Source organism: Phaethon aethereus, assembly GCF_964289735.1.
Source record: "Phaethon aethereus genome assembly, chromosome: 3".
Classification (NCBI taxonomy): Eukaryota; Metazoa; Chordata; class Aves; order Phaethontiformes; family Phaethontidae; genus Phaethon; species Phaethon aethereus.
This window is the reverse complement of record NC_138576.1, coordinates 85,654,672-85,682,464: the sequence shown is the minus strand read 5'-3', so window position 1 is coordinate 85,682,464 and position 27,793 is coordinate 85,654,672. Positions and strand designations below refer to the sequence as shown.

The following is a 27,793-nucleotide window of genomic DNA, read 5'->3' as shown; positions in this document are numbered from 1 at the left end:
ATCAATGTTGGAACTGCTTACTGAGATCTAAACACTTTGGAATCTTTGCTATGTTTGAATCTATAAAATGCGAATTAAAGTATTTTCTGCTACAACTTTTTCTGAACATAATTTTTGGGTTTTCATTTGAAATTTTTTTTACTTTTCATTTACCTTTCAACTACACTTGGTAGAAATTATATATAACTTAAATTATTTACATGTCAGTAATTTAAGCTTATGATGATGAGCAGGCTTTCATTCTCACTTTAATTCTGTTCAAAAGATTAATGTAACCTGTGCATCTGTTGCCGCTTACAGTGCATTGTAGTGTGTCAGCACATCAGAAATTCATCTGGCAGAATCACAATATGTTTCTGGATGAATATGGCCAAATTCAGCCACTGTTTAAGTCCAATTGTTTTAAGAGGCAAAAAGGCTTATTTTGAAATGAAGTTTGGTCCATTCTGTGCCTTTCTCAGACTAGCTTATAAAATAATTTTGCAAGTATTTTTTTCTGGTTGGTTCACCCAGTGGGGCTCTCCATGTGAAATTATTTCCCTTAAAGGATTTCCGCAGCTGTTTGATTCTGTGTATATATTTTTAACAAATTATCTTGCTAAAAATTTGATACACCTATTTCATCCCCAGTTTAGGTGGGTGAGTACCTGTTACACAGGTGATGATAATTATAGTGATTAATTTTAAGATCTTACCTTTCCCATTGTTGTTTAAATCTCCCATGTTTGAGAGTATTTAAAACTCATCACTATGGTTGGTTATACTGGCTTGTCACTCTGTTTTTTTGCATGGATACTGTGGCATAGGGATTAAGCTTGTTTTAAGCGCAGAATTCTCATAACTAAATTTTTGCTGTGCAGCTATATCCACTGTGAAGAAAATGTAATTCCTGCAGACTTTTCTTGCAATAGGTCTTCAAGCAGTTTTGTACTCCAAAGGGTTTAATAAAATTTGTTCTTCTCTCAGCCCCGTGGCACCGGTTTTTTTTTGATCTCTGGCTGATAGTTTAATGGGCTCTTTTCCTTCAACGAACACTTGGGAAGAAACTAATGGAAGCTTTGGAGGGCAAAGAGTTTGCAGGGTGGGTTATGCTGCTGCCAGAGGCAGGGCTTGTGCTTTGCTTTTGCTACAAAGGCCCCAGAAACTAAAGACCCTGTGGAAGACTTGGCATATGTGTGTAGCACAATCGTGCTGTCAGCTTCCAAGCAGACCTGGTCAGATCTACTCCTCATCCCTTCTTTTTTTTCCTGTATATCCTCTGTGAAATGGATGCAAGAATTCTGTACTTCTTCCTGAAGTGGAATATGAGGAAAACATCAAGCCTGTCCACCATTTTGGAATGCTGTAATATACCTCAAATGAACTACTTCTGTAGAAGTAAAGATTACTGTAAGAAATACGTTTTTCTCCTGGAGAAATGTGGATTGAATTACAGTATTTGTTTCAGACTGGCAGGAGAAAGAGACACTGGGGGTGCAGAGTTCTTCACAGTACAGCATACCAGTCAGTATGGGGCACAATAAAAAGACCCAAAGTAGAGTTAGGGTTCCTGCTCACCTTAGATTGGTATTAATTATCTTTAGGCTTGCTATGTGCATATGTCACATAGTAGAATGGTATTTATCCACTATTTCCACCACAAAGCACCAAATTTATCCCTGAACATACAAGGCTGAAGCACAGCTTTGCTGACCTTCTGCTAGTTATGCAGAATTATCGTCTAGGTCCACTTGAGGTTGTTCTGCTTTATGTGTTCCTGGCTCTTGTTCTATTCCCAGACTGCACTTCCTAGGTTTTTAATCAGTAAGTACATACTGCTACATGTGTCCGTCTCCCTGGCTAGGTATTTGACTTCCTCTTCTACATAATATACCTAGAACTTGATTGATAGACATGATTGCATAATGTTTTTTTTCAAACACAAATTTTCAGCCTGTTTTGCAGTTCACAATGCTCCAGCCCCAGCAGATGCTCCTCACTACCATTCTGGGACTGTCCCTATAGCTGCTGAGAAAATAGGATTTCTTGCTTTCTTAGAAGAATGCAGCATGTTTTGAGATCATAACTACAGTATAGGTGACTTTTAGCCTCCAACCATCTTGCCACATTGAGTAAGCAGTGATGATCCAAAGAGTAAATTGTGCTCTGAGATGGTAGCAGTAACTTGAAAAGACAGTATTTAATCGGGTTGATATTTTTCCCTTACAGGCTTTTATGTGCATGTAAGAATCGCTGCTGTCATGCATTTGAAGAACCCATTCATGTTTTTACAGTGTATTCATCATAATAATGTATTTCTAACTTAATATGCAGTGTAAAAATAAAAATACTTAGAAAATAATGATGCCATTTCACTTCATGAAATTTGCTCTTTTAAAATGAGCATAAAATGATTAAATTATACCCTCTAACAACTCTATTCAAAGCCAGAAATACCATGGCTTAGAACAAGGTATTAATTACAACAGTCTTCAAAGTTTAAATTATTAGCTTATACTTCTCCTTGAACTATGAAAAGCTCGTGACAAAGACAAGTTCTTCATTTATCTGTGCATAGGAACACTTCTACAAACCAAAAGGTGAAGAAAAATTGCTAAGCTTTGTTTTTGAGAACATTTGTTTAATATTGGAATGTCCTAGAACGCTGTAGTTGAGTGAAGTTATATAGGGCTTGGCCGGTCTGTGTCGAGTGCTGGATCTTGTTGGAGGGATCCTATGTAAGCCATGAAGCTGTTGTTCTGATGGCCCCACTCGTAGTACTCTGGAGAGAAACTTAAAATAACACCGAAGAGTTAGTGACTGGCAGCTTGGTTCTGTAGATACATTAGTGAATGTGCACAAAGTGCGATCACATAGATGCAGTTCTCATGCTGAAGTGCAAAAATGAAAGAAATCCCAACCAGGGGTTCAGGCTGCTATTTATTTTTCTGATCTGTCAATTATTTTGTCCCAAGTGTTCTCAACTCACTGTTGCCTGATTCTTCTAGTTCACTAAGGCCTCTCCCCTTTCTGCTTTCCTAATCCGGAAGATGTTTGAAAGAACTCGAAGCGGTGCTGCTAAGCCATGCCAAGCCTTAGCACTGCAAGGGCCTGTCAGTGACGGACCCAAACCTCCTGTGCCCACATACAAGGGACCGGTACTTGGTTAGCAGCTCTGGCACGCTGCCTCTGCTCCCATGAGCGGCATGACTCAACGCCCATGGCTGGTTCCTTCATGCCTCTGTGCAGAAGGGAGAGTGCCTCTAGCTCGAGGCTGGATACCAGCCTGGCACACACCTCCTCCGTGGGTTTGGTTACTTGGTGAAAAACTAACATGGGTAGGGTGATTGGCAACTGTAAATAGTGAATATCCAACTTTTCTGAATCTTGGTCTGGGCTCAGAGACAGTGGCTACATGATCTTAGCTAAATGACTGACAAGAACTAGATCTGGGTATGTTAGCTACAGTTAGCAAGTTAGTTAGCCTTCATTGTAAGATGACTGAGTGCACTAATCTACTACTAGTGTAGCGCAGGTACAGGAGCAGCAAATGACTAACACAACTGAGCCCCTTTTCAGGGCAGGATAGTGTCCTGGCAGTGCCTTTCCTTCTCTGCATTGGCTGCTATCATTCCTGCTGTGAACTGCTCCTTCCTGGAAAGGAATCCCTACCTAAAGCTCACAACAGAGAGAAAACAGGCTTTTTGCACCTTTTCTGGGTTGTGTGGGATTCCAGCAGTTAGGTGGATTCACATAAGCTGTCAGCAAATGCCCCCTTCATTTCAGGTAAGCCCCAAGAGATTTAGCCCATGTGGGGCAACTGAAGCTGAGAGGCTTCTCACTACCAGCATTGCAGGCTGCTGCCTGCACTGCTGAGCTTTTCCCTGCTCTCCCTGAAGACAGGGAGACAGCTGTTTCTCGAGGTTGCCTTGCTCACACACTTAAACTAGTAAATGGCACTTCTTAGTCCACTCTTGAAAGAAACAGAGTGGTGAAATGTACAACCCAAAGATCTGACCTGAGTTTTTCAGCGAGAGGCATGCTGTTACAATTCTTAAATTACGTAACCGTTTTCATTCTTGTGTTCTTGTAGTCTCTATGGGGCCCTTGGATCCCTACAGGCACTCGGTGCTGCCCTTCCACTTCTGCTTCCCCCTTTGTTTCCTCTCACCCCCTGGAATTTGTGCAACAGTTGGAGCTAGACCATATAGATTAGCCTTCTGCAGCATGTGAGAGTTCTTCCTCCTCCAGTTTCTGTTCTTGTATCTCACCTGCCCTGTGCCCCCTGTGGTGCAATATTCCATGCTAGATCGTCATCACTGTCGTATCTGCGAGGGTTGTCAAAGAAGTAAGATCTGGGACTGAAGCCGTGGCTTGGGACCATTCCTGCGTTGGCCTGAGGGAAGGGAAACCTCAGTCAGTACTGGCGACAGATAGATAAACTGCTTGGTGTCTGACCTCTTTTAGAAGTCACTGCAGACTTACCTCCTGGCTTCCGAAATAAAACAGACAATTTTACATTTGCTGTAGGCAACAGAAGTATTTTTGTGTTTTCCTACACTCCACCAGTGTGGTGATAGTCTACTGATCTTAATGGCTTTTCCTTTTGCTTCCTTCTAGCTAACAGATACAACCCATTTATGAAACCACCCCACCCTCCAGTATGCATTTAACCTCTCTGCTGAAGTCCTGTCCATCCTGGACACATTGCGCTTTTAGCCAAATGTGACATGAAGTGAGCAGTAGGGAGGCAGCTGAGGGGCTGAAGGATATGAAACAGCTAAAGAGATTTGGTTTTACCACCCACATTTGTAACCCTCCCTACTGGTGCATTACTTTCCTTGCCTCAGGAACCGACCATGCAGAACCTTGGCATCCTGCTTAATGAAACCACAGTTGAAAAGCCCCTTAGGACGTCTCTGAGCAATTTTGGTACCTGCTCTACAGTGCTGTGAGGGTCAAATCCCAAGGAAAGGTCCTTTGATAAAACCTTTATTTCCCTATGAATCAAAACAGAAAACATACAAGATTCAAAAGGTCAGCTGGATTCCAGAAACAGTGCAGAGACACATCCAGGACCCAGCTGAGCCTCTTCCACTGATCCACTGCTTCCATCCCCAGAGAACAGGGTTCCCTGCAGTTGTGGATAAGCCCAGATGACATCTTCTCCTTGGCCTTAAGCAGGAGCGCAGTTTAATCTCCGCCTATTTTTCAGATGTTAAATAACTTGGACATAGACGATCTAAAAATAGGTCCACCTCCATTGTCTCCCCATTTCCAACATTTGTCTGGTTGAAGGTATGGTGAGGCACAGAACCACGCACTGCAGTTACCCTGTGTCAGCACCAAAGCACACAGACAGCTCGTTCCAGGCTCTAATCGTCTGTTGAGTGGAGCTTTACAATTGAACAGTGCTGAATGAAGGCTGCCTCTCATCAAACTTTTTGTTTCTGCAGTCCTGAATGAAACGTAAAACCAAAGAACAACTATTTCTTGGGATTGTTCCTTATTAAAAATAAAGAACATTTTTGATTTTTACTAAATCAGAATTGTTGTTAAGATTTTTTTATCTAAAAGAGGGTTTGTTTTAATTCTAACCCCATCGTTCCTGGCCAAGTATTTTCAACCACTGGACCACTTGATACTTAACTGCTATAACAGTTAGCCAGCTGAACACATCAGACTACAGTTCTGTGGCCCTTGGTCTCCCTCTTGTGGCATACTTGCACTGAAGTTCCGTTTTGCCTTGCTACAGTCTCTTCATTTTTTGTTTCTTTCTAACGTTGTTGTTTCCAGTTTTCCTCTCACCATGATATTGTTTAGCATAAATATTTGTGACCTATCCATTCTGACAGATAACGTCTACCCTAAAAAAGGTATCCGTAAAAGAAGTGATATCACTTCTTGGCTCTTCTGAACTGTATCCTTATGAAGTTGGGAGATTTAAGGCTTTCTGCAAATCACAATGCAAAAATACGTTATATGTGTTACTGCAGTGCTCTTTGACTTATGAGAGAATTCTGCCTGTTTGACTCCATTTGAGCTCTTGTTTGAGTAGGATTCCAAGTCTTTTTGAAAGGAGAGATTAGACCACATACCGTATTTTCCTTCTCTTGTGAATCTCTCACACTATCCAAACCTGACCACCAGGTCTAGCCTTATTAAACTCACTTTAAATAAAATGAGATATCCCTGTGGTCACTTTTTAGATGAGTAGCACCACCGGACTGTATTTTAAAACATTTCTCTCTCTTTGCAGTTGTCCTGCCTAACTCCTAAGCAGGAGCGGGGCTGAGCTTTTTTTGGTGATAAACACTGGGGCCCAAGGGGTTCCTTAGTGTGATGTTAGGTATCACAGGTGAACGGTAGGCAGGGCTTTATAGAGGTGGGGATTTGTTACTTCCTTGTTCAGCTTGGCTGTATCACTGTCTCCGAAATCTGCACATGAGAATAAAAAACATCGCCTTCTCTAAAAAGTTATTCTATTAACTGCTTCTCTTACTTGTGAACTACTTAGATATTAAGGATACTTAAAGGGAATTACCCTTACAACTCACACCTTAATCTCTGCTCTGCTGAAACAGCAAACAAAAATGTCAGCAAGTGCTTATTATGGCTATTGGTCTTTGACATGGAAACAATTCAATGGGTACAGGGCTGAAAGAATTAAATCTATTCTTTCATGTGTACTGTTGAACAGCTAGCACACACAACCATGTTCACTGCAATGTGATGAAAGACCCCAATTTTGTATAAAAAACTCCTTTTCCACTGACTCCAATAAAGTCATTATCCCCAGGGGAAGATGTCCCTACATTTAAGAAGGTTCCTGATTTTTAACGTAAACTGAGAAACACCTTAACTTCCTTCTGCGTAAAAATGACGAGTTTCTGTCATGAGGGCTTAGCATCAAGTAGTGGGAAGTTTAGGTTGCTTTTCTTCTGCCAAGGACACATTTTAAAATAGAAGTCAAAATGTAAGGAAGCAAACGCTCCTTCAGAAGCTGAGCCCTCCAGACCTGCCTGGGCTAAGGCAAATAATACATTAACAAATACCACTTACTAGATCTTTTGTAGGGTTTCGGACACGGAAGAAGTACACAACCAAGGAAGTAGGCAAGAGCTCCCAGATGAAAAGGATCACACCAAACACTATGTAACCTGCATCTCCCAGCTGACATTTCAGATCTGCCTGTTGAAAAGTCAAAGAGTGTTTAAAATAAAGATGGCAGCTCACTTAAAGGTGCAAAAGGCAACATGTCTTCTTATGAAGATCTATATTTAAGTGGCTAAAATGCTTGACAACAGCCAGAAATTCCATCCAGTAAAGCCAGATTAACCTGGCTAATGACTAAAGGCATACTAAGAAAAATCAATATGCTATCTTGTTGGGTACATGACTTCCCTTTCCTTCTACCTTTCCTCCTCTCTCCTTCTCCTCCTGCTATCTTTACTTCAGCAAACTCAAAGTTTAATGCAGGTCTTCTCAGTCTAAGAGCCTGGCAAGCAACCATTTGTTCAAGTGATCAAATCCAGGTAATGAGAAACTAGCTTTCCAGTCCTTTTCCAGCTGGGAATAATATGTAAAGCAACAATCAATACCCGGGTCTTCAAGGGCTTTGCTGGCAATGTGGCTTTTAAAAATTAAGGCTTGGATCCCTTCAAACTGTTAGTTTGCATACCCATGCTGTTACTCTAGTATTAGCTTTGAATTTCTCTCTAGATTGCCCCTGCACCATAGTTGCAGAGGGCAAATCCCATCCTTTCACTTGTTTTGCACAGAAGAGAAAAGGGTAATGTTTCTGACAGGTGACCCGAGGCAGTACCACACTGCAAACACTGGTCTGTACTCTTAAAAGTGACTTTTGATTCTGGTACCAAATTGCGTACCTCCTCCTCAGTTCCAGGCACGTTACATATGGCTCAAATAATTTACCCCAGGCAAAATCCAGGCAACCCTAATGTTGCAAGTCCAACCAGATGTTCAAAAATCAGTAGTAGTGACCTAAGGCCTACAGCATTCCAGTGCGCTCCCTGTGAACAACTTCTACCTCCATGGGGAAAAAGGGACCAAATATTCTGGCCATAAGGCACCAGCGCCTGTTACTCCAGGCTGTAGAAATCAGCACAAGAAGTGCCCCCTGCAAGAGGTCAGCAGCAGCAACACTCCAGGCCCCAGCCACAGGAGGAAAGGCGTTTGATTCAGGAGATGAATCACAACCCGTGCCCTTCTGCCTAAACCTGGATCTTCTAATTACACAGAGTGGCACCCACCTAGTTGCACTCCTCTTCTCTGCACCGCAGCAGGATTGATTAGTGGTCCCTTGACAGATCCCACTCAACTAACTCCTAATGAGGCCCTCTGAGCAATCCTACCCTACTGTTTACCTACTTCTTATTTACAGTTTTATCTACTGCTCCACAGAAAACTATTAATGGCTCCAGGTTTGCTTGGCCACTCTGGCAACAAAAGGCCCTTGCATAGCTGGGAATGCTGCTTTTGGTCTGCAGCTGCTTGCTGAGAGGGTGGGGAGATGTCACAGGCCTGGGATTTTGAGGCCAAACAAAATGTACTCATGGTCCAGACGGAGGCTTGCCATTTTGCCCAGCCTTGACAGAGCTGGAAAACTACTGGGACTGCACTACATGCTTCAAAGCAGAGAAAGGAGCTGGATTTCATAATTCCATAATATTCAATGAAGAATTTCCTTTAGTGTTTTTATCACTGTTAGTTTTCAATCTGAATTGTTACTTGCAATTAAAGGTTAGGAAGAATCACATTCTTATCCTCAAACTGCAGAAGGTATCACGCTAATGACAGAATTCAGGTAAATAACTCTACAGCCCTGGATGGCAATGAGAGATTTGATGATGACTTCAGAACTAAGCATTTCAGTGGAATCAAGTACTGTTTTTCTGCTTCTCCAAGTACAGTAGCTTCTTTCTAATGGACAAAACACCTGTCTTTCTTTTTTAATACAAGGATTTTTTTTTTAAGAATAAAACCAAAGTAAATAAAAGATTGAAATTTTTTGTAATTATTTAGCTGGAGGTTACTTCTTTCTTTTAGCACCGTGGGTTTTTACTTCCTTATGCTGACATTACCAGAAATTTGTATTCCTGGAGCACAACAGTCTTAGTGCATTGAATAAAAAAGAATAAAATTTTAATATATTAATTCCTCTTCTCATAGCATTTAGGAAATCAGCCATCACATATAGAATGAGTTTTTCTCACTAGCAAATATTTTCATACTTGCCTGATCTGATACGTTGTACCAATCATAATCAAAAGAATTGACTTTCTTGGTTTGGGAAAACGATAAGATGAACAAGTTGTAACAGGCTCGTGAGGTATAAAGTAGGATAACAGTCACTCCTATACTTGTCACCTGGCAGACAGATGAGCCCTGGAAGAGATTTAAAAACAGGTTATGATTCATAAGTTGTCAAGAACATTGCTTTGCATGGACTTCGAGGGTTGTCATGCTACTCTGCCTAATGTGACTTTTCCCTTCTTTGATCAGTATATCCTATACTATGTATATTCCTGTATTTTATCAGTACAGTGGTTTCCAGGCAACAGTAGCAGTTCCAGGCCTTACCAACATGGGCTGCGACTAATTCCTACAACTTACTGTACAATTGCTATTTTTAGAGCAATGAAAACACCTAAGGACTACACTTGGCATCAGATGGAGCAAGAGAATCCATCTTTCAGCTATGCATTAGCTATACAGCATCCTGGATCAGATGCTGGCTAGCTAGCATGATGCAACCTGGCATCTTTTTACAACTGCTTGCACCTATTTCCTAAGTACAGAGCAGATTGTAACAGTCAGCAGTTAAACATGGCACAGACAGGAAAAGAACATCCTGCCTTACCTAATGTCAACACAGAGGAGACAAAAGCAGAAGCACGGCCTATGGGCAGAGTGACCATGGCAGGGCAGTCTGTGAGTGGGCACAAGGGGAGGAATGAGACTGCAAAGTGTGAAATCACAACAGTTCCTTAAGCCCTAGAGAGAAAAATGGACAGAGCAGGGGAAAGAGCCTAATCCAGCGTCAGGAAGAAGTGAGACAACTGACCACTGTGTCAGGTGGAGAGGGTCACTGTGGGGGATGGAGAATCCAGCACACGAGTTGTTGCAACAGCAAGAAAGTAAGGAATCCAGGAGCCATGGCTACAGGTATCAGTGTGAGTTGGATCACGGGGGCAGGCAAATCTACAAAAATGGGACTGACTTTGAAGGAAGAGCTCAAAGTAAATTCTATGCAGCTGACTCTGGAATAGTGCTTTGCACAGCTAAAGGAATAAAGATGGGTTAAAGCTCTGCATGCTTTAAGGGGAGCAAAATACCTTGCAGTCATTTGCTTCACGAGCCCTGCCCTCTCCCTCTCCTGGCAGAGACTGACAGCAGGAGGATGGCTCCTCTCATCCATGTGAGAGAGGGGCCAAAAGGGAAGTTGCTCCTCTCCTCCCAGGACCTTTCATACCAAGTGCAGGAGACAGTGGATTCCCTCCACTCACAAACTCTGCTTCCAGGTGTGCCTCCAAGGAGCACAGGTCCAAAGCACTGTGGCAAGTTAGAGCACAGACATAACAGAAGAGCTAGTGACTAGGAAAGTCACCAGGTCACCATGTCCTGAATCCCTGGCCTTCAGGAGACTACCAGCCCCTCCCGCTGCTCACCCATGCTGGTGACTATTGTCCCTGCAGCTCTGCCAACCCAGCTCCTCTGTCTGCACCACTCCCTGGTGAGCGTTAATAAAGAACTCAGGGAGTAGTCAGGAAAGCTTGCAGAAAACTAGGTTGCCTGTTTTCCCAGAAAAATAGTATTGATTCAGGAAACAGCCAGGCTCAGGAGTATTACAAAATCCCCAGTGCGGTCAATCTTTCTGAATTCCTGCTTAAAATACGCTGGAACTACCACTGTCCACCAGGCCATAACCTGCAGCCATGCTGGGAGTGAGCCAAGAGCCTGCTGCTTTACGGGAATAGAAGCCAGATACGTAGCAGGCAGAGATGAAAGCCGTGGCAAGACCAGCAAGCAGGAAATGCACAAAGAGGAAATGTTTGCTAGGCACTTCTCTATTCTCCTTTGGTACTAACAAGTCACTGCTGCTGTCATGGAAACTGAGGGTGAGAGAGGAGAGAGAAGCTGCTGATTGACACATACCATATCCCAGCTCAGTGGCATTTACAGACTGGGGATAGCAGAAGTGAAGAGCAGAACGGGGTAGTAATTTCCCTATATAGGTTTCCCTACATAGCTGTCATTCTTTAATAGTTAAATATGATGCAGATTTAACAAACTTCAATCCCACAAAATACAAAAAAAGGGGTGAAAGGGTCCTGGTTTTGCAGCCAGTCAAATCTACTTAGTGGATTGGGGAAGGGAGAGCGTAGCAGTAACAGTAAAGCCAGATGAATCCTTTTTCAGTCACAGGCCCCTATAGAAGAGAGGGGAAGCCCCAAGTTGTTAGCGTGTCCCACTACATGATGCTTCCGGCCAGCACAGAACTGGCCCAAGTCGGCACCTAAGGGCAGGGCTGTGCACCTCCTTGTGCCATGCTAGTCTTGGCACAGAGAACCAGGATGGCCCCCTGCTCCAGGTCATGGAGGTGAGTGCGTGTCACATGAGGTCAGAACATAGGTGCCAGCAGACGGGGGATGCAAATAAAAGGCTGCCAGTACCAATGCGTATCTACAGGCACTGCAGAGCGCGCATTGTCTCCAACACTACTTCTATCATATCACTGCAGAGAATGGATTTTTCTTCTTTAGCTAGTTTTTTTCCCGCACAAAAGTAGCAGATTAAACCAGGATGTGTTTTCACTGCCAGCTCCAGCCATCTGTATCCTTAAGTATGTGCAGTCAAATCCTGCTGGAAGTCCCCAGAGGAACTCTCATTTCAGATCAGCAGAAAGGAGCAAAGCGCTCTTTAATTCTCATTTCCACATTCAAACTTTCATCAGATGGGTGTCCTGTCCCTTCCTGTCTGCAATAATGTTAGAGTTTGTTTTTATGAAGTAACTTGAAGTAAAAAAGATCAGGTTTCCTCCAGGAGAGGAAATGGAACAAAGTAATCTACCAAAGCCTCCCTTAGGTTAACACTGCTTTCCTACAGAGATTTATGCTTCTGTGATTTGCAGCAATAGAAAAACTTTTTTTACTAGTAAAAATAATCCATTGCCCATGCTCTTTGGTCAGCAAATGACAGGCTTGAAAGAAACAAAACAAACTAAGCTGTGTTTTTAAATCTTCTATTCAGCCCTGAGCTTTCAGTTGTTGTGCAGTAGAGCCAGATTTGATTAAACAGGAAAAGTACTCCTTTTATCTGATTAAGTAAATGGAGAGAGGAATTTTTTTTTTAATAAGATTTTCTAAATAGCAGCTGAAACTTAACATTTTTAAAGGTTTGTTGCGGTAATGGTAATGTGCTATTGATTAAACTAATAATTTAAGATGTAACTAGCTACTGCAAATGCAAGGATCTTTGAAAGCACCATTTCATTATTTATAGATACAAAACATCATCACTGATTTTACAATAAAGACTGCATGCTTATGTGATACCACCCAGTGCCTTGACCACTGAATGTGTCCAAAGCTGTAAACCTAACAATATTTTTTTAAAGAACATTTTGTAGAATCATAGGAGAGACTTTTTTCCCCTTCTCCCCCCCTTGGCTAAATTACAATGTATTAAGTCTTTAAAAATACATTTTCATTATCTATAGGACCATATGCAAATGTATAAAGGGAGATTCATATTCCTCTGTCTGGTTTATCTTCAGCGTGCTGGTACCTTAAACAGTTAACTTAATCAGTCAATAATTTGACAAGCTGAAGGATCCCAAAGTATGTACCAATACTATTTCTATGTAGCAGTACTGAAATTAAATGGTCTTCCAACCAGGACCTGGAGAAAGCAGTATCCACGTGAAAAAAGCTGTGAGAAACTCCAGCCAATAACTTCTGTAAACTCTGCCTTAAAAATACATATTTTGGGGTCACTGCTGTTAGCCAAAAGCACCCTTGCTACCACTTAGTATTTAATTCATATATTGAACAGGATGACCAGCCAAGTGCAAGCTGTGACGTTTAGGGCCTCCAGCTCTCAGGGGATCTATCTAAAGAACTGTGTGGCTTCGCCTCGCACTGCCCTTGTCTCTCAGAAGGTACTTGAAAAGAACTGAAAATGTACCTTACCTTGGACTCCAAGTAAATGTTGGCTAAAGACATCTTGGAAATCTTATACAGGCAGATGGAGAGTGAAACAGCGCACAGCACAAACAACGTGTCATTAATTGCCACCCGGACAGAGACAATGACTTTTCTCTCTGAATTCTGTGTCCTCACCAGTACTGCACATGTTAAATTCACCAAGAGGAAGAGGAGACTTATGAAAAGAGAAGCCAGGTAGAGTGGCAACCTGGGAGAGTGAGGAGAAAACAGTTTTAGCGACATTGTTCAGCAAGTGTCAGTCATGAGATGGAAGCTGCACTCTGAGCTACGAAAGCTGCACGTGTTGGGCGGCCATAGGTGACAGAGTGACCAGCTGCCCAAGCACAAACCAAAGTGCTCCAGATTGCTGGAGAGATTAACTTAGCTCATTTCAAACCTGTTTTTACAGTTACACAACAAGCTGTAAGTAAAGAAACTAATATCAAGCAGCAAAACATGGAAGACTGTCTGCAGCAGAAATACAACAGCACAGTTCTTAAAAACTACTTAAAACACACATGTGCTTTCTTAGAGCGTGCACTTCATATACAGCACAAACCCTCTGACTGTTCGCTGACAGGAGAAACCTCAGAAAAAGCCAAGTTTCCTGGAACAGGCTGGTTTTGACCCTGGTTTTACTACATCACCACTGCCATGAGAAGCATCACTGACCACTGATGTTTGCCATCATATTAAATTGGGGAAGTGTCTAACAGTAGGAAAAATTACTGAGTTACTGGTTCCCCAGGACCTTTCTCTATCCCTTTTCCTACATAACTTGGTCATGGGCAACCTCTTGAAAGAAATGTCAAGAAATTTAAATATGCATATTGATTCTGGGTTCACATTTTGCCATCTATGCTAGGCAAAGGGTTCATTTGCACACCACAGGAGCAGAGCTGGAACAGAAATGTGACAGACAAAAGCCCAAGAGCTGAACTGGTTTTCTTCATCTGTTTTTCCCCCACCTACCCAGCACTGACACCTGCAATATAAGTATACCACATACTCAAGGAAAGCTGCTTCTAATTCCTCTTTACTCCTACACACAGCTGTGGAGCTTTTCACTTTAAAAAAAAAAAAGGGCATGTTTCCATTTCAGGTGTTTGCTTACTCCATTATCATTGCTGACCAAGGGTCATACTTACTGATAAGGGCCATACTCTGCAGTCACTGAACAAAAGGTTTTGGCCACAGCTTTTCATGCCTGCTGGGAACTTTGAACTTGGCTGACAATAAACATCCAGACTGTCCCTGAGGAATCCTATTCTGATTGTTTAAAAATACTTTACCCAATGGTGATCTTTGTCTTTCACACATTCATACCCCTTTGGGATAGCATGAGCACAGCTACAAAAGCTGGCTTCTTTTCAGAGCGCAAGAAAGGAAGGGGTATACCTTTGAGGCCTTTTAAATGTGTAACAGGGAGAACTGAAAGCCTAAAAGTCCCTGCCTGGAAATCAATGCCCTTCTTTCCAGCTATATCTGGCAGTGAGTGAGGATGCTGTCTTTTCCTTGCCAGTCACAGAAATTCCCTCTCAGGGGGAAGATTGTGCTCATTCTTAACCTTCTAGGGCAGGGCTCTGTTTTTAGGATAAGCAGCTGGGGGTAGTTCCTTTAAACCTCACAGTCTAATGCTGGAAGCACTGCAGTCCTGAAGCTCCTCTCTCACGCAGCTTCCTCTGAAGAATGCAGTTCCAGTTGCAGTGGTGGTACATTTACAGCTTTTATAATATCTCAAAAGTCTTTAAGTGGTGGTCATGTGTCTTCCTTTCCTACCACTCCCAAAGTCTTTTTAATAGTGTCATCTCTGCTCTGCTATTGTAGTGCAGGTAAAACATTCTTGTGGGGATCGGGCTTACGAGGAAAGGTATGCTTTTACATGTTGCCAGCTTGCAGGACAGTAAGTACATGCTCTTTTTGCTCATCTTAGTCAGAGGGACCTCCTGCTGCAGCGCATCCTGCAGATGCCCTTGATGCTGGCTTGCAACCAGCAAGGCTTATAGGCTTCCAGGCCAGGCTCCTCCTTGAGAGAGTTTAGCAAAAAAAAAAACCCCAGCACTGTCACACTCTCATGCCCACACACTCCTATATGTGCCAGGGTGAGCTGTCATGGCCAGTCAGTTGTGCAGCTCTTCACATAATGATCTTCCATCCCACGTAATAACATGATGTGGCTGGGGAAACGCTGCCTGTTTTGACAATAGAAGCACTGTTGCTGAACTTCTGAATAAGCACTGATGGAGATGCAGACTGTGTCTCTCAGGGCAGTTTTAGGGTCTGTGCAGCTGCAGAAAGCATTCCTAACTCACTTAAAGGCAGAATGTATCCTTACATCTCAACTACAAGGGCACCTAAAAGGCATGATAAGCATATGGTATTTTTTAGAAAATAGAAAAGCAGGGCCAAAGAGGTCCTTCCAGATTGCACCAGTGACTGTTCAAAAACTATTGTGCCTAATCCCCACTTTGGGATAGTCCCTTAAAAGGAGTTTTGTGTAATCTGGCTTGGCCAGGAAAGGCACGTGCCAGGGAGTTCTGTTCTTTCTGTGTCGGATGCACCCCTAAATTTTCCTTTGAGCTTAAAATCAAACTTCAGATGAATGCAGTGCGTGTTGCCCTGTTTAACAGGAAAATCTGTTTGAAACTACTGCATTTTGTATGTGGTTTCCTCAAAAACCATACAGCGTCTGAGGCTTGTGTGTAACAAGGCATGCACATACAGCACAGCAAGCCTCATCCAAACCCAGTGACTGTAAGAAATCCCCAAGCCCAGGGAGACGTGCAAGAGGACTGTTTCAATATGAAGTTGGGCTGGCACAGGCTTCACACTGAGCTCTTGCCACAGTGACTCACATCATGATAGCTGTGCTTAACATTCTGGATCTCTGATAGGATTTTATCAATTTTTTCTCTATCTGAAAGGATTCTGATTTCTGAGACCTGTGCTAATACACAGACCACAGTCCTACCTCTCTGTTGCCCTGTTTATGTTTCCATTATCTATTGGAGAAATGCCAATACGGTCTGATACTTACTAAAGAAAATGGGGGGGGGTGGTGTCAAAAAATGAGCATTCAGCAGTGAAGAAAAATCAAATTCAGTAAGTACAGCCCCTGTCTGTAGGCCACCCATCTTTCTATCATCCATCTCTCCATCAGGATTTGAGCAACCTGATCTAATGAAAGATGTCCTTGCCCATGGGACAGGGGTTGGACTATACGATCTTTAAAGGTCCCTTCCAACCAAATCCACTCTGTGATTCTATGATCTTTCACTAGCCCATTACAATTAAGATTCAAGACCTCAGCTGTGGGTGTGTACTTGTTACACCACTTCAATTGCCCTGCGTAAGATAGGAAACAAGGTCAGCTTTATTCATACGGCTCTTTTACACAGGCTAACCACATTCATGCTAAGAGATCAACATATTAAAACAAAATATTACTTAAGTCCTTTACCAACAGAGCTGAATAAGAGAGAGAGAAAAGGCTAGACCAGATCCAGCAGTGATCTGTGTTAGAAATGCAGTAGGCAAGAGTCAGGGTGGACATGGAGCTATTGTGGGGAGGGTAGTCTGTGCATGAGTAATTCCAGTCACAATATATAAGTGTTTAGGAACGCAAACACTCCAAGAACTACATGCAGGGTGCTAATGTAGTCACTTCATAGGCATTGAGTAAATATCCCAAGCTCCCTTTTCTTGAAGACAGACATTTTCAAGGAGTTTTCAGGAGTAAAGCCTTGCCGCAAATATCAGTAACAGATGAGGTTCAAAGCTCCTACCTCTCACCTCTAAAGCCAGCCAGGAACATGTTCACAGACCTGCCCTATACCATCCTGACCTGCAGCCCAGGCTTTGTGCAAAGCCATTCTCTTTGCACATTGGCAGGGGCAGGCACATTTGCATGGGGGCTTGCTTGGGGACCTGGCTGGTGTGTGCTGTGCTTGTCTGCCAGCCCATACTCCTGGATTTCCTTCCCACAGAAACCAGAGTGCAAAGGGGGGTGAATGTATTTGTACGCCACGGTATTTACCACAGAGCATCCAGCTCTTGCCCCTTACAGTCTGGGATGCAGCCAAGGTATTCACACAAACCCATTAACTTGAAAGCATTCCTGTGGCCACCAGAACAGATGCAGCCTCTCTGTTCCCATCCTGACAATTTCTGCATCAGCTGCAGTTCAGCATGGAGGCCACATCTCTCAGTCAGCCGTCACACCCTGCGTGTGCCATACCATCACCAGCCCAAGCACAGCCCACCCCAAGCCTGCTCTCACTGTAGTGCCATTATACCAAACATAGTTTCTGAAGCACTTGCTCCAGATCATCTCCTCTCCAGCTGCATCAAAACCCAACTGGATCACAAACTTTCCAGGGCAAGGACAATGTTAATATTTGACCTGTTGATACATTACTATGTCAAATAGTACTTTTGGACAGAGAGGGAGTCTCTCTCCCTCCCCCTCCAAAAAACATTGCCTGACTGAAGCTTTTAAGCATTGCTACAATAAACATTAATTTATTGAGCTCTTCCTCAGCTTTCTGGACATTACTGCCCTTTGGGGAACCTTCAAGTACTTCCTGACAATTCCTCCTGTTCAATAACATCCCAAACAAATCTCTCCACCTAAATGCAAAGCTACCATATAACCTCAACTCTATGGAGTCAGAGGAGGTTATCTGTGAGCTCCCAAACACATCACCAAGTTGAATCCATTCTCTCTAGCTCTTTTCCTTCACAACTCTTCTCTCATCTTCCCAAAACTTTTGAGTCTTTTATTACCACTGACCTCACGGATTAATACATACCAAGTCCCACTCATTCCTGTCAAAATAAATACATCACTCTGCTACCTTTACCAAACACCGGATCCGAATTCACCTAGCAATACAAATGTTAGGAACCTCTAAACAAATCATCAGGGTGAGTGTTTTCTCCTTGCATTTGAAATACTTGCCTTTGAAATATATGAATGTTTCAAAATCATGCTTGTGTTGGGAAATAACAGACTTTTAAACATCATAGGAAGAAGCTGACCTCAGAACCATCATCATCAAACATTAGTATATAAATATGAATAGCTGAGATATGAATGCCACAAATTATAAAAGATGTAGCGTTTCTCAAAGACCATGGCTACTCTTCTTTACCACATTAAATGTTTGTATAGCTCTTACCTGTATTTGAGCAGCTCTGGTGAATATTTTGACTTAGCTTTGAAAATCACCTGCAAAACAGAAAAATATTGCATCAAACATAGGATACATGTAAGTAAAGAAAAACACTGTGATCTGCAGGAATCCTGTCTCACAGGTCATAAGAAATGTAATGATAGGTTTCATTACATAACAGATTTGCATTCATTGCTTATCTGTGGCAGGCAAGCTTTAAGCAAATTATTAAAACCACTCAGCAGGCGATCACTTGTATATAAATTGTCTACACCATTATTTTCACTTACTCTGGCTTGGGAATAAGGTCCTTTATACCAGTATTCACAAGAGGACCAATGCCAGTATAATCATAGGGGCAAGTAATTATTAGGCTGCTACATGACTTAACAGTACATGTCTCTCACGTAGACCAGCTCATACTGGCATATTGGGTCAGATGCTCTGTTCCCATGACAAGCCCATCATAGTACCCTGGCCTGAAATTGGATATATGTTACACAGTCAAAAGGACACCATCGAGAACCAAACTCATTATTTTACTCTGAGGTATTATTTGGCTTCTGCTGACTGCCTGTTCACTATACAACAACAGGTATTTTTACAGACAGATAGCTCAGGCCCAGTAGTTACCTTCTTGTAACAGAAAAGACAAAATACTGACATGTTTTCTGCAATGTAGCTAGGTAATTTCAGTAATAGGTGTTTAACCACCATCAGATATTATACAAAAATATATTAGCATATTTTATATCTTATTTATTTAAAAAATTACAGGAAAGCATCGTTGCTTTTTTACAAGCTAACATAGTTTCCAAACACACTCAGTTTACAAATGTTCATTTAAAACAACACAGAAGCACACTGATTGCTAGTATTATAAAAAAACATGCTGTATGACTTATTCTGGGTTGGTTCCTAATTGTTTTCTTCTCAAGTTATCCTGCCTTATCCATTTAACTTTGTTTTGCATGCACTTTAGTATAGCTTGCATAATATTTGCTGTGATTATCATGCTTTCTCAAGGAAACAGGACTTACATGATCACTATGTATGTGTAGGCATGTGTCTGCCTGTTAACCTGTTTATCTGTCCCCCCCTCTAATCTTAAAATACTCCATTCAGAGAACTGATGGAAAAATACTTGAAGCATCAAAGACATGATCCTTTATCACCTTCCTAAAAATTAATGACCCAGCAGAAGCAAGAAACTCTATAAAGGCATCTGATATACGACCTCTGTGAGGAGAACCCTGCATAATGATCCTACACATCACCCAATATAAGAGAGTCTGCACAGCAAAGTATCTTAAGAAATGCCTCAGTTATGGAAACAGCTCAAAGTCAAGCATGAAACACAGATCTGGAGAAAATCAGGCTTCACTTGTTCCAGTGCTCCTGGAACAACTTGTCATTTAACTCCTATTCACCATAAACAGCTGCCTTGACATGGAAATTATTTTTGTGATGCATCAGCCTGCTTAGCACTAGCTGAACCAGCAGAGAAACACTGAGCTTTTCAGCAGGCCCTAGAAAATTAGCCAAGAATAAAATTGAAAAGCTGGGGAAAAAACATCTAAAAATATTCTGCAACCATTGATCCTGTTTTCAAATAGTTAACATCCCTGGCAGTATCTCTTACAGAAGATTTTTGTGATTCATTCTCCAAATTCCTGGATCATAAATTCTCACAGGAGTTCAGAAGTTTTTAGGTTGTTTTACTTACTTGCTACTGAAAAGAGAGGTACAAGAGGCTTGTGAATGTTCTTGATTTCCGTGGTGCACAAAGAGGGGCTGTCAGTTTTTAGAAAAAAGATGGGGTTCAAAATACTTCCCGTACACTTTTTGTATAACACTTATTGCCAACCTTGCTTATTCTGAAAGAGACTGTGGGCAAGTGGGAGGGAAGAGATTCCTGACCTCAATGAAACTAAACAAGTAAAACTTGTCTCTAGGGCCATTCCACAATCCTCACCTGCTCTGAGTAGCACTTACTCACACATATTGTACCGTTAATTTTGACAGCTTTCAGGAGTGGCACTGAACAGAAGTTTCAGAGCCTGTGCAAAGAACTGCACAAGACAAGCAATTTGCAGTGGGCAATGCATTGTGCTGGGTCCACAAAGAATTCAAAAGTTCCTGAATATCATCTCCTGTGGTTTCTCAAAAAGGATCCACTCATCCCTATAATGTCACAGAGCGGTCCTGTCACGTAAACCAGTCCAAGGGTGACCTACCCAGCAAAAGCTCCGTGGATAACTCGGCTAAAACGAAACATGACGTTCCTGCTGCAGATCCAGCAGGGTCTCCAGATGGGAGATCACCAAAACAGCTGTTACTGTGATTCTACATTTGGTGGATCTGTCCCAGACGATAAATGCTTCTGAATTTTATCAGAGCAAAATGATCATTAAGAAAGAAAAAATGATCACCGTATAGAAAATGGATGCTACATAGAATGAAAGCTACAGTATAAGGCATGGACATTCTTACCAATTCACTGCTAGACAGAAACACAGGCGGCCAAGTTCTGCCACCTTTGCTTAAACCCTGATGGGACCTTAGCTCATGACTAGCCTTGCTGGAAGCAATGAGATTGTCACAGAATAAAGGGCTGTTCAGTGGGAGTAAGGATGTCAGAAGCTGATCTCAATATACCTTATGTGCGTGGGTGCAGCTTTTTGCTTTTAAGAGGCATTTAGCTCAAGAGACTGGTTGCTCAAGGGCCCCTCCCCGCAACAGTGTTGAGAAAGCTTCCAGTCAATATCTGAGTCATCTAAGCAAGTCTTCCAGCAAACCAGAGCAAACCAGGCTATTCCTAAGAATAGATTAAACAGCAAGCTGAAAGCAGGCTTTTTAAAAAGACCTTTCAGAGAGCCCCAAGATGAACAGAAATACAGAAAACTCAGTGAAAGTCCTTGCTTATTTTCTAATATCTAAAGGGTTACTTTTTCTTCTTCAAAGTATTTCCTCTCTCCCTTGTTCTTTAAAGGAGAAATATCCTGTTTTGATGCTTTGTTTTTGCTGAAGGACTGGAAACCTCAGATGAGATTCTCACACTCCCTCCTCCACCCCCCTGAGGTGTATGTCTGGCACATAAAACTGCAGCAGTACAAAAGGACTCCAAAAGCCCTTCATGCAGCTAGGGAAAATTCCCATTGCAGGAACTGATGTAAATAGCTGACCGTAAAGACATTTTACCAGGCCCCAGCAGAGGAGCAGTGGGCATGGCACAGGAGCCCATCAGCAGCTCGGTTGCAGAGAAATCTGCAGAGCTGCTGGACAGCAGAGTAGACAGACAGGACCAGGCTGCTGTAGTTTAAGGGGGTTCCAGCTACAGTTCTGAAAGTTAAATCAGGAGCCACTCTGGCCCTATAAGTATCGATGAAACACATGTCAAAGCCAAGTCACATGTTCCCAGAGCAAAAGGAAAACAAAATCTCACTGGAACAATTTTCAGCCCATGCTCTGATTTAGCTGAACTGACATGACGGCTGGCACAAACCTCCACTGTACCTCTAGTGCTAGCTGATCAATTCATTTTTACAGGAGCCGCAGCTCAGCTTACCGAAAAGCCTCAGGTGTGTGTTAAGTGCTTGCACATGTCTGAAGCTAGCCCTCTGCACAGGAACTAAGTTAATTTTTATTTACCAGTTCTCATTTCAAAAATTCTACAAGGACCATAGCATGTACTTTTCTTTCCCAGTTCCTTTCATTATGGCCCCTCTCTTCCTCTGTCACACTCCATGCAAACTTCTTTTTGCACCTTTAAAATATGCCCCAACCTCATGCAGTCCCGGAGCCCCGCACCATTAGCACACATACCTTTCTTCTGCTGTGTATCTTCTAGTCCCAGGCCCACCTTCCCCTTTCTCTCATGTTCATTCTTTCATTTGGATGAGATCCCGCCAAATATGCAAGTTTTCCCTCTGCTCTCTAAATGCTACACAGTTTGTAAGGTCTACAGACGTGGGCAACATGGCTCACTATCATACTCAGCCTTGTGTAAATTGGTAAAAACAGTCCTGATAGAAGAGGGACCATTGTGGGGCTGGCAGCCACAGTAAACTTGCATGTGTAGCTTTCCTATCAAATTATTTTCTAAGTCAAATGACCTCATTCTTCATGTCAGATGCTGACAGCCAGCCAGTCTGCAGTTGCAACTTGTCTCCTATAGATCCAATACCTAGGGCATCGTTTTACGCCAGACATATTTGCTGATGCTTTATCATCCGTAGTTAGACTCCTGTGTAGTTCTGTGTACATCTAAAGCATGCTTTAAGTTAATAACAAGCTTTATAAAATATGATGTATCCATTTCTACTAAAAAATAAATATTTCTCCTAAATAAAAAGCCCTCTTTGTTCTCTCACTGGTGGTATTACTTTTGAAATGCTGTCCCAAATAATTAGAGGATGAGAAGTTATCTTAATTTTCTTCCCAGAGCTAACACGTACCCAGTTCCACGGAGATACACGTAACCTCTCTGAAAACCTTGTGGTTTTACCCTGCCCTGCCAGGCACTTCCAGCATGACCAGCTCCCCTCTAAACTGTCTTACTCGGCAGAATTTCTCTTCATTTGAAAGTCCCTGATTTTATCAGCCCTGCCTCGGAGGCAGGTTAAGCTTCTCAATCTGGATGCCAGAGAAAAGGGAAGATGGTTAGGGAGGAGGAAGGAGAGGTAAATCGGCCTAAGAGCCCTTCTCCACCCATACAGCCTCACAGTTCTTTAGCTCAGCACCATGTTTTCTAGGTCCTGGAGAAGTTCCCAAGTCATGATTAAACCTACAGCCCACCAAATGTTTTGCTGTGCCTGGCCACAGGGGAGGCCTGGGATTTCCAGCATCCCCTACAGCTCACGGTCTTTGGCCCTGACCTTGTTTTTTGAGTCTGTAACCCTCCATTCTAGCCTCCCTCCTGCTTCATTTGTATCCTGGTCCCCGGGGTAATGTAAAGTCTGAAGCAAACAGGACAACGTGAAGCAAGCCTTTCTCTGCCCACCCCTCACACACCAAAAAAGGCAACTTATTTTATTTCCCTGAGGCTCTTTACACTTTTGCCCACAGCACTGACTGTAAAGCCTGAGGACTCATCTCAGTCTCCCCTTGTGAGGGGCAGGGAAGATTTAGCTAGGCAGGACATAAATAAAAGAGTGCCTGAGTCCTGGGATCCTCGCTCTCTGGAGTCAGTTAAAGTGGAAAATATGTTATTTGCTGATTTGCAGTCTCTGCTTTATCAAGCAGCAAAATAAACCTGTGGGAGCTGCAGGTGTGAGATAAACATATCTATGGGCTTTTTGGTCTGTGTAGGTGGAAATGCACACTTCAGCTCCCAATCTGATAGATCAGGATCAGGGACCTGCTCTGGCTTGGTACAATGCAGTTATTTGCCGGTGTGGGGCTACTGTTTTATGAAAGCGTTCACTTGAGATTTACTTTCTTGATTTCTAAGTAGACAGAGGCGTATCCTGAGAGGGGAGGTCACATTATTTTTTTTTTTCTTTAGAAGAAAATGAATACAGACACAGAATTAATAAATTCTAATAAATTTAGCACTCTGAATAGAAATTGTATGTATTTTGTGCAGTATGATTTCTGAGAGGAGCTAATATTATCTATGCCATATCTACACCTGCCATATCTTCTATTCTGCCATAAGTAGGGCATCAAGACCATAGCGAAAGACCCTGAATTTGGCTTTTAATCCAAAGATCCCTCAGGAATTGTTCCGAGTCAAAACTATTTTGATTGTAACTTCTCGTTCATGCACAGGTCCCCCACTTGAGCAACCTGCCCCAGTGCATTACAGCTCCTGCTGCTGTATCTGCTGATGGTGATGCTCAGGTCTGGGAACAACCCTTCCCGTGCTCATGCCATGATGTCTTATTTGTCTTGCTACACATAAAATACAGTCTAAATTTGTTCCTCCATTGCTTTGGGATACCTATTAAAAAGAGAATAGTTGTGGCTAACTTAATGTCAAGTTCAAAGGTGCTTATTCTGAAAAATGCCCTCAGGCACTTGCCAAATGAGGTTTTTTGTTTGACCAGGAAGATTTGCAATATTTTTTGGAATCACTTTTTCTTCTCACATCTCTGTCTAAAAGTTTTCCTAGCAGTGCCACATGTCTGGGTGCCATACAGCAGATAATAAACACCTGCAAATCCCAGAGACCTATAAGATCTCTTCCAGTCCTCTGTCCCTGTACTATACATAGATCACTTCTTTCCCTCTAGCTAAGCACCAGTTAAATAGCACAGTTTTCATGCAATGAGACACAGCTGCAGACCCTTCTTGCCTGCCTTCTAGAGAAAAAAAGAATAAAAGTTGTTTCTGAACAGGTCTGTGAAGTTATAAGCCATTACTGAAAACAAAATTTTCTCTCCCCACCCCTTCCACACTAGTTCTTGCTTGCCTACTGTGCAAAGCTAGATGCACATTAAATATACAGTCTCAAGAAGATGCTGAATTTCAAGCCAAACCACCTTTTAATGGTTAGAAGAAAAGAATTAATAACAGTGAATTAAAAATATGTGCACTTATTCTGTGTCTTACGTTATATTCGGACAATGGCTGTGCTTCTATTTCTTAAGGCTTTGTTTTGGCTGGGGAGTATTTGAGATGAGATTTCACTGGGAGCAACCAGCTCTAAAGCAAACAACAATACTAATAATATGCCTGTCTACAGTGGCCCACGATCTTTAAAGATTATGACACACATCACAAACTCTGAAAGTCTCCTGCAAGTATTTTTTCCAAATCCTCACAACAGCTCTTCAGGACAGGTAACTATGACACTCTTTTACAGAGGGGCAAAGAAGATCGTGAGGACTCACGGTGACAAAGCAGAAATTGTCTCAAAGGCAGAACCAATAGCTTTAGCATGTTTTCTGTTTCCAACCACTGACTTGTACTTCCTGAATGATATCAGACAGCAATGCCAAAAATAAGTTAAAAGGACATATGTGTGCATTCTGTATGCTCTCTTTTTAGATCTTCCTTAGATGAAAGGAATCAGTTACCCGCAACACTAAGCCCCTGAGTGCTGGCACTCCAATTCACCGAGTGCAGACTGCTGTACCCACTCTATGCTCACACCAGCCTCCGCTTTTGGCAAAGAGCCAGGATGCTGCATTCTGCCTCCAGACTCCCACAGCAGCCTTATGTGTGTCTCTGAGGGAAGAATCTGACCTAGGGCTATGACTTAGTCCCAGATGCTGTGATGGCAATGGACTGCGCGATGATGGACGTTTGACCTGGGGGAACAGCACCATTATCAAATGACTCTCACAATAGCTATGGGATAAAGCATAGGTCACCACATGTCTGAGCTGGATTTGAGTAGCATGTAGATGAAAGGTTCCTGTAATCCCTTAATATATCTCAAGTCCCAGGGAGTGGACTGGGGTGAGTTAGCAGGTGTTTCAGACACTGAATCCAGAGAAGTAAACCAAAGCACAAAACTGTGTATGTGGTTCTAAGTATTTAATACCCTCTACAACTCAAGTGATCCTCTTACAGCTGTCATGCTTACCATTGCTGCTTTTTCAGCTCTGGGATGGCAGCTCTCACAAGCAGCCTGATCTCTCCAGCCAGGCTGTTCAGAATTGACAGGCCTGTAATCACTACAGAGCACTGTTCCACATCGTAGGTGTTACAGAAGCACCCAGACCCAGGCACCAAGCTGGTTCTAAGTAGGGCACATAGCAACAACCAAAGCATCCTGAGCACTGCCGGGGGTGCTCCGGAGCACTCCGGCTGGTGCTCTCCTGGCCAACTACCCCTGCACTGGGAAAGTGGACTTTGACAGGGGTCATCTGGGTGCAGGCTTGGCTTCCTGCTCCAGGCACTATAGTGGGATTGAGGACATAGAGAATCCAGTCCCTGCCCTCTCACAAGCTTCCTGCAAGATCTTCAGCAAGCCCAGCAGCCTTTCTTTCCCTCAGCATACCAATATCCCAACCTGCAGCCCCCTGCCAAGATACCCAAGCTCACCATAAATACTTCCAAGCAAGTCTAACTGCAGCAACCTGGAGCGCTGTGCAGTCTAACTCATACAGCTTCTTAGCTGTCCATAGCACAGATGCACTGTCAAGACCTCTTTCTGAAATGGAGATACTATTTCCTTTACCCCACTATACAGCTAATTTACCTTTACATCACAACGTCCTTGAAATAGAGGGTGTATCTCTGTACAGCACTTAGCACTTACTGGTGTCCAGAGTCAACTGCTATGTGTAATACAGAGCATTTTAGGAATTTGGGTCCACAGTAGGACTCGATCAACAGTTTTGATAGTGATAGAACAGAAACCTCACTCAGAAACATGTTAGCCAACTTAATGAAAAACTGGGGTGGGGGGTTGCCAGCAAAATTAGAAATTACAATTCTGACCGCATGCAGAGATCTGGTCTGCTAAGCCAGGAGGTTTATGAAGTCTAATAACAAGAACAACAATAAGGAATAATAATGGAATGGCAATTTGGGTGTCCGGCTTTCAAGAATACATTTTTCCCCAACCTTTAAATTAAATGACAACCATTTAATAGACAGTTGATACATTATTTGCCATTCCTGAAATGATCACTTCGGGCTCCAGTTTCATTGTAACACTGATCACTTGCATATAGACCAAAAGTTAAAATACCCAACTAAATAACTGAAATTTGCTTTTTGCATTGCCAAGGTACACTTGCAAATTACATTCTTCTCATGATTCTTATAAAATAATGCTTTACCATTCTGTCAGATTTAATAAAACAAAAATCTGTTGCTTACCTGTGTGAAGTAAAGATTCATCAGGGTCAGGGTGAAAAACTGGAGGCAGACTGGGAAGCAATAGAGAAGCCAGAAGATGAAGGGGCTGAGAGAATTTGCTGTCACAAAGTCTTTGAAGTAAAATGAAAAGAGCACAGTCCTAAGGGAGGCCCAAAACAAGCACAGAAACAGAAAGACAGTTTGGTAACTGAACCTCTTGTGCCTGTAGTGAAGGACCAGCCAGAGCTGGACGTAGATGAACACAAAAAGCAGTGAATAAAAAACAGTATATACAATGGTCAGGCCCAACTTCACATACGGAGGGACAGCTGGCGTCAGGGTCGGCGGAAGGGTGTCATTTTTCAGTGGGTCCCACTCAGGGGCCTCCATTTGATATCAGGAACCGTCAGAATTATTTATTAAGTTTGGCTGCTGCTGTTGCCTCCTCCTCCTTCTCCTTTCATCTTCCTACAGCATAGGAATCAAGAAAATGAAAGAAAACAAGCTGCACTTCCTCTTTGGCAGCTCACTGTGGGCTGGTAGCACATGATCACAATTCAGAATGATTCATTAGGACTGCCTTTGTCAGCAATTGGCAGGGAACAGCTCAGAAAGCTGCCCTTTGCTGATGTTTGTGCACGAATCTTTACCATC

General features: G+C 42.6%; 1 protein-coding gene across 1 annotated transcript; it reads right to left on the bottom strand.

Annotated features, from left to right (window-relative positions):
- Positions 1-2,660: 2,660 nt before the first annotated feature.
- GPR137B (G protein-coupled receptor 137B) lies at positions 2,661-27,544 on the bottom strand (the record flags this gene model as incomplete). The annotated part of the gene is made up of 7 exons (XM_081998356.1): positions 27,161-27,544; positions 18,389-18,438; positions 13,194-13,416; positions 9,234-9,387; positions 7,042-7,166; positions 4,251-4,375; positions 2,661-2,772 (listed from the first exon to the last, which is right to left on the bottom strand). The coding sequence occupies exons 1-7, from the start codon at positions 27,527-27,529 to the stop codon at positions 2,661-2,663; spliced, it is 1,158 nt and encodes a 385-aa protein (XP_081854482.1). The 5' UTR covers positions 27,530-27,544.
- Between the last annotated feature and the right edge of the window lie 249 nt (positions 27,545-27,793).